The 7,433-nt window shown below is 48.8% G+C and overlaps 1 protein-coding gene across 1 annotated transcript in view; it reads left to right on the top strand.

Moving 5' to 3' along the window:
• LOC119421198 (caskin-2) overlaps positions 1–6,066 on the top strand; it is a 44,743-nt gene extending 38,677 nt beyond the window's left edge. The window contains exons 11-20 of the mRNA XM_037688580.1: positions 1,145–1,318; positions 1,860–1,990; positions 2,177–2,231; positions 2,306–2,403; positions 2,505–2,615; positions 2,739–2,840; positions 2,911–3,049; positions 3,124–4,770; positions 5,547–5,823; positions 5,909–6,066. Of these exons, the coding sequence (XP_037544508.1) occupies positions 1,145–1,318; positions 1,860–1,990; positions 2,177–2,231; positions 2,306–2,403; positions 2,505–2,615; positions 2,739–2,840; positions 2,911–3,049; positions 3,124–4,770; positions 5,547–5,823; positions 5,909–6,005 (2,831 nt within the window). The 3' untranslated portion in view covers positions 6,006–6,066. The remainder of the gene's footprint in view (positions 1–1,144; positions 1,319–1,859; positions 1,991–2,176; positions 2,232–2,305; positions 2,404–2,504; positions 2,616–2,738; positions 2,841–2,910; positions 3,050–3,123; positions 4,771–5,546; positions 5,824–5,908) is intronic.
• The last annotated feature ends 1,367 nt before the right edge of the window (positions 6,067–7,433 follow it).

The following is a 7,433-nucleotide window of genomic DNA, read 5'->3' as shown; positions in this document are numbered from 1 at the left end:
AAACACTTCAGCTTTTTCTATGAGGTAAACAAACACTTCAGCTGTTTTTATGGAGGTAAACAAACACTCCAGCTTTTTTTATTGAGGTAAACAAACACTTCAGCTGTTTCTATGGAGGTAAACAAACACTTTAGCTGTTTCTATGAGGTAAACAAACACTTCAGCTTTTTATGGAGGTAAACAAACACTTCAGCTGTTTTTATGGAGGTAAACAAACACTTCAGCTGTATTTATGGATGTAAACAAACACTTCAGCTTATTCTATGAGGTAAACAAACACTTCATCTGTTTCTATGAGGTAAACAAACACTTCAGCTGTTTTTATGGAGGTAAACAAACACTTCAGCTTTTTTATGGAGGTAAACAAACACTTCAGCTGTATTTATGCAGGAAAACAAACACTTCAGCTGTTTTTATGGAGGTAAACAAATACTTCATCTCTTCTTATGGAGTTAAACAAACACCAACTGTTTTTATGGAGGTAATTAAACACTTCATCTGTTCTTTTGGAGGTAAACAAACACTTCAGCTGTTTTTATGGAGGTAAACAAATACTTCATCTCTTATGGAGGTAAACAAACAGCAGCTGTTTTTATGGAGGTAAACAAACATGCTAGTTTTTGGTCGAGCAGGTTCTCGAGATGCTGTTTGTCAGCAGCCAAGGACATGAACGCCGTCCTGTCTGCGATACAGAGCAGAGAAACTGCCACAATAAGAACATTAAATTGATATAAAAGTTTTTTAAAAAGAACAGAACTGGGTCCAGGGTCTGAGTGGAGCATCTTCTGACGGAGAGGATCTTTCCATTTAATTTCTGACACGAGTGTCGTTTGAAAACGTTTGATTGTTTTATGAACATTCTTATTTCATCTTGAACTTTTATTCTGAAAAAACTCTGAACGGATTGCCTTGTGTTTCCTCTTCACAACTTCCCTCAGTCAGTTGGGGGTTTGTTTATTTGTTTGTTTGTTTATTCTGTTCCTGTCATGTCACCGCTGACAGGAAGTGATGTCGGTTTAACCCCATTTCCTCCAGCTGCTTGCAGACCATTTCATGCTTCTTTTTCCTGCATCCATCATTCCTTCCCCTTCTAACCATCAGCTTGCTAACTTCCTCCTCCTCCACCCCTTCATCTCACCTGTAGGGGGCACCTTGTCCCGGCACGCCTCCCTGCCCACCCAGCGCCAGCAGCTCCTGTCCAGAGCCCCCCTCTCTGCCAGCCTCAGCTCCGCCCCCCACACCGACGACTCCTACTGTCTGTATGCTCCGCCCACCCACGTGGTGCTGCCGCTGGCCAACGGCCTCACCACCTGCACAGGTACACCACACACTGAGGACACTCAGGTAAAGTCCAGGAAAGACTCGGGTCTTCAGGTGACCCAGAACGAAAACAAGGATTTGTTTTAATAAAATAAAACGCTCGGATCAATTTTCTGTTTTTAGGATGTGAAGCTAAAATCTGATTTAAACTCGTTAAAAAACAAAAACCAGAATCTGGAACCTCCTCAGCTCCACCAGAACCAGGTCCGTCTGTCTACGAGCCACCTGTCTCAGTCTGGGTGTTCCTTCGAGAACATCTGGGTCTTAGATTTCTTGTTCCTGGGGGGTGGGGTGTTCACAGCTGCAGGGGGACATTCAGACAAATTTAAATGTAAAACAAAAGTTTTTTCAGCTGCGTTCTGAACATCCTGACAATGAAACGCTGCTGCTCACAGAGCTCTTAGCACAACTCCAGACATTGGACCATCATCCCCGCTGGTCTGCACACCTGTTGCCCCCCCTTCCTCATCCTGACATGGACACCCCACCCCCCCCCACCCCTAGCAGACATCAGAAAGTTGCTTTCTGTTTGTTTGCAGCTGGAGACAGAAACAGCGTGGGGAGCACTGGCAGCGTGGGCAGCACCCGCAGTGCCGGCAGCGGCCAGAGCACCGAGAGCAACGGAGCTGCCAATGGACACCAACACAACGCTGGTCACCATGACAACAAGGTACAGCCAGAATTATGCTGTCTGACTCTGCTCAGGTGTGTTTGTAGTTAAAGGTGTGCCTCTGACTGCATTTGTTTTGTTGTTGTTTTTGCTCTACACTTCAACCTGTTGTTTTTCTTTTGCTGTTGTTTGTTTTGTTGTTGTTTTTGCTCTACACTTCAACCTGTTGATTTTGTTTGTGTGCAGCCAGCGCCACCTGCTGTTGATCCTGGCCTCTCAGCAGACCCAGACCATGCTGCAGGTTGGTCCGGTCTCCTTCAGTGAGTAAAACAACGTGTTTGTTTCTCTGAGCTCAGGGTGTGCTCCTTCCTCCAGGAGGGACTCCTCGGAGGCAGACCGTGACGGTTCAGCGTCCTGCAGAGCCGAGCTTCACGCAACAGTTTGTTCGTCCGCAGCAGCTGCTGGAGGGGAAGGTGATATTCAGACTTATTTGAAGCTGAGAGTCAGTTTCTGTCCAGAGAGAACTGTCTGAACGGACCAGGTCAGCCTTGTCTTGTGTTTGTCTCTCCTGCAGGATGCCGAGGCCATTTTTCAGTGGCTCAGTGAGTTCCAGCTGCCGCAGTACACTGGAAACTTTGTGAACGCCGGCTATGACGTGCCGACCATCAGCAGGATGACTCCTGAGGTGAGTCGGGTCCAGCTTGGACCGACCAGAACAAATCCTGAACTCTGAGCCAAGTTGAGGGCTATTACTGGGTTGGGTCCGGTTTCCCTGCTGGATTGTGGTTCTGACACCATCTCTCTGCAGGACCTGACAGCCATCGGAGTGACGAAACCAGGACACCGCAAGAAGGTTTTCATGGAAATCAACAACCTCAACATCCCTGAGTGGCTGCCAGACTACATCCCTGTAAGACTCTCTGATGCCTTCACTGACTTCTGGTACCTTTGAGTGTTTTCTGACTCATGTGTCCTTGCAGTCGGACCTCGGTGAGTGGCTCAGTGCCATCGGACTCCCTCAGTACCACAAAAAACTCTCTGAAAATGGCTACGACTCCATCAGCATTGTCAAAGACCTGACCTGGGAGGATCTGCTGGAGATTGGCATCACTAAGCTGGGTAAGGACCCGACCCGGGTCCAGCTGGTCCATTCTCAGAGGTTCTGGGCTCTGATGGATACATGTTCCCTTCAGGTCACCAGAAGAAGCTGATGTTGGCGGTGAAGAAGTTGTGTGACATCCAGAGGGTGATCCTTCAGGCGGATTCGGGTCAGGGCACCCTGCGGCATAAGGCTCCCGGAGGGCTTCGTCTGGTCACCATCGAGTCTTCGGATGCCAGCAGCGAATGTTCCTCACCTCACACCCCCATGATGGTGACCTTCCAGGACAGCGAGCTGAGCACCGAGCTGCAGACGGCCATGTCCAGCAGCTATGGAGGCTGCGAGGAAGGTTTGGCCATCAAGAACGCCGTGGGGATGTCTCGGAGCCAGGAGAGCATCAACTCACGGTCCCGAGGTTCCGTACGCTCCCAGGAACCACCTACTGTTTCCATCAACCCCCAAACCTGGTCCCAGGAGAACCTTGAGGGCAGTGTGGCCAAGGAGAGAAACCTCCCTGAGGGCTGGGACCAGAGACCACTGCAGCATCTGCCTCTGCCCAAACAGGTTCCTCTGGGAACCGCAACAGTGTTCAAGTACCCGACCATTCCGGCCAAGCCCAAACTGTCTGGACCTCATGGTTCCCCGGTGCTCAAAGGGTTCAACTACCAGCATTCTCCGTGTGGGTCCACAGGTCTGAGCTCCTCTCCCAGACCCAAGAACCACAACAGGACTCTGACACCGTCCCACAAGCGCACCCAGAACATGACCCGTTACGCTCTGTCGGACGGAGAACCCGACGAGGACGAGCTCATAGTTCCTCCTGGAAACATCCCATCCTACGCCACGCTGACCCGCAAGCCCGGCCGCAGCCACCTGGCCCGGTTACAGTTGAGCCCTGAGAAGACCGGCACCGTGGGGCGCAGCCAGTCCTTCGCAGTCCGCTCCCGTAAGAAAGGCCCTCCTCCCCCACCTCCAAAGAGACTGAGCTCGGTGAGCAGCACCACCAGTGGGGAGCTGAGTGACAGCAGCCCCACGTCGTCCTCCGGCGGTGTGGTGACCGACAGTCCGGGGAGCGTCAGGAGCATCGCCGCTTCTCTGGAGGGAGGCGCAGACCGGAGGATACCCCCAGGACCCACACATGCTGCGGTCCACCAGGAGGCACCATCCAAAATCCTCAGCTCCACAGAGACCAGGGAGCCTGTGGGGGCGAGGCGGAAGGTTCAGAGCGAATGTGTCTTCATCCAGACCAGCAGCAGCCAAGACCTGGACCAGGGTCTGAAGTCTGACTCTGAGGAGAAAGAATCAAAAGATCTGGGACTGAAGGACTCTTCATCCCCCCAGAACAGCTCCAGTGAGTGCATCCCCTTCGCCGAGGAGGGGAACCTGACCATCAAACAGAGACCCAAAGCCCCGGCTCCGCCCAGGGCCGAGGCCGTTCTGGAGCCTCCAGACAGACTGGCAGCCGGGACTCTGGAGGTCCCCGAGTTCAACCTGAAGGAATCGGACACGGTCAAACGGCGCCAGAAACCCAAAGACAAGGACCAGGGCTCTCCCAGCAGAGCAGGACCAGGAGCCACAGGGTTCGAGTCTGATGGCAGCAGGCCTCCATCCAGGAACCAGGACCAAACTAGTCTGGACAGGCCAGACAGTCCAGCTAGAGGGTCCCCGATTAAACATCCACTTACCCCAAAACCTGCTGTCACACCAAAACCGGTCCGCCAAAGTCTGCTGGCTGCACACAGTGAGTACGCTGCACGAGGGTCTGGTCCTGGTTGAGACCTGATGATCTCAGCTGGGTCTCATTCATTCAACCTTTAGTTCTACAGGTTCTACAGGTGAGCCTCATTTACAAGAGAGACCTGATTTAAATAAAGAATGATGACAACAATAGATGATCATAAAAAATCTTATAGAATGAAAAGTAAATAGAAGAAATTAAATAAAACTAAACAATAAAAGCTACATTATAATACAATGTATAAACAGGAACATGTCTGCTTTGGTTTTTCCCATGAACTTAGCAGATGTAGGAGGATAGGTGTGTACCCTATATTAAGGAGAGGTAAAAAATTACAGGATGTCTGGCTGTAGTCCAAAGCTGGTCTCTCCTGTGCAGGTCAGCCAGCTCAGGAGTAACCCAGGGGCTGTCGCGTCCTTTTATTCTGAACTGGTGAAAAGGAGTTTGTTTACAAAGTAGATGAATTTGAAACTTATTTTGAAAGTAGTTCCAAGCGGAGTTCACGTTATCAATGAGGAGAATATGTTGCCAGTCAAAATGGGACCAGTTCCAAAGGAAGACCTGGTCACTGAAACGCTTCATGTCCCTTTTTAGGATTAGTCTCATTGGAACTCATTGGTCTTCTCAGAACCTGGTGGTCCTGGTTGAGACCTTAGGTCTTAGATGGGACTCAATGGTCTGAAAGAACTTGGTGGTCTTGTTGCGTCTTCATGGTCTTGTTTTAGACCTGAATGGATTCATGTTGGTCTTAGACGTGTTCTGATATGTCTTGTCTCCAGCAGGACCGTCCTCCCCCACAGTGACCGTCAGCGTGGTCCAAAGTGTGGTCTTTACGTCCCCCTCCCACGGACCCCCAGGTCTGGCCCCTCAGACCCACCAAAGCCCCTCTTTGGCTGCAAAGAAACCTCAGGGCCGCTCTTTAGGTCCAGATCCTGTCCCTGAGTCTTGCAGTGAGACAAAGGTGGTCCAGCAGAGACTGGATGAGACCAGCACGTCTCTTGCAGCAGCGCTGAAAGCTGTGGAGAAGAACCTGAACCAGGAGGAAGGTTCTGACAGGTGAGTTCTGACTCGTTTAGCTTTGAACCTTTGGTCTGTTAATGGAGGAACTGAAGTTCTGAGAACCTGTCCCGTGTCCCACCAGGTCCAGGATCTCGGTGAGGTCTGCAGGGACCATCCTGGATGACATCGGGAACATGTTTGATGACCTCGCTGACCAGCTGGACGCCATGTTAGATTAAAGGGCCGGTGCCGGCCGCTCGTCGTCTTTCTGAGCAGCAGCTCTTCACCTCCAGAACCAGAACCGCAAGCCAGGTCTCACCTGAACATGGTTTTTGTCCAACCGAGTGACTCGCTGTGAGGAGAAACGCTCCGTCTTCCAGAACCGAGGTTCTGCTAGGACCGGTTCCAGCAGCCTGAAAACTGGTTTCCTGAAACACAAACGTTTTTTACACGACTTGAAATCTGCAGCTTCACGATCGATTCACTGATCAGGGACTCGTTGTCCACGCAGATCAAACAGATCGTAATTAAAACTAAATAAAGACTCAAATAAAAGAATCAAAGACTCAAATAAAAGAATCAAAGACTAAAACTAAATAATTAAATAGTCAAATTAAGAAATGGAGTAAAACAACTCATTTGGACTTTATTTAAATTAACCTGACTGCAGCTCCATCTAGTGGCCATCTGTGGAACCGCACCCAAGTCTGTACCCAGGATCCAGTTTCTCCATGATACAAATCGTTCCTGCAGCCCTCTGGACCTGGCTCACTTCTTTTTAGCACCTTGTTCTGGTTCTGGTCCACTTCAGCATTTCAATGTCTTTTCAAGGTAAAAGCACTGCGTCTGTTTCTCTCAACAGCTGAAAGAGACCAAAAGCGGCAAGAAAAAACTCGGAACAGACTTCAGGGAGGACTGATTTGGACCGGATCCGTTTACTGAAATGTTTGAGTTGTTTTTTAGATTTGGTTGAGCTGATGAAGGTTCTGTTAGACTGAATTATTTAATTTAGTGTTCTGATGGACGTCAGCAGCTGCTGTGATGTTTGAGACTGAAGGAACCTCAGAACCCAGAGCAGCGTCCCCGGAACATCATAGAGTAAATAAACACCTTCAGGTTCTCCAGATGTTCTAAAGGGATGAGCTCGTTCTAATCCCAGTTTGTGGTCTCTGCTGGGACAAAGTCCGGACACCGCGTATCTCCGAGTCCAAACATTTCATTTTGATCATATTTAAAGACTTTAGCTGATGTGAAGCAGGCGAAGTTCTGCTCGCTTCACGTTTGTTTCAAAGGGAAACCTCCTGACTCTTATTCAGCTGTTTGTATCCTCTTTAGTATTTAAATTAGGATTAACCTCAACTGTTTGTTTTCCATGAGATAAATATTCAACCACAGCTCTGTACACATTCTTCTTTAACTCATCTTTATTTTTATTATGAAATCTTTATACGTTCGTCTGGATTAATGTGTGTTAGTTTTGTGTTTATTCACAATAAAATGATGTTGGAGTGAAGTTTTTTTTTTATTATTGTGAAAGCAGTGGCAGGAAGTCATCGTTTTATGTTTTATGAATTCTACCTTAAAGAGTTTATATAAATAAACAGTTAATAAAATATTTACTTTTAAAACAGGTGTCGTTTCGTGTTTTGTCCTGCAGGGGGCGACAT

This window comes from Nematolebias whitei, chromosome 15 (genome assembly GCF_014905685.2).
Source record: "Nematolebias whitei isolate Nwh7 chromosome 15, NemWhi1, whole genome shotgun sequence".
Classification (NCBI taxonomy): Eukaryota; Metazoa; Chordata; class Actinopteri; order Cyprinodontiformes; family Rivulidae; genus Nematolebias; species Nematolebias whitei.
Note: the sequence above shows the minus strand (reverse complement) of the source record. Positions and strands in the feature narration are given on the sequence as shown.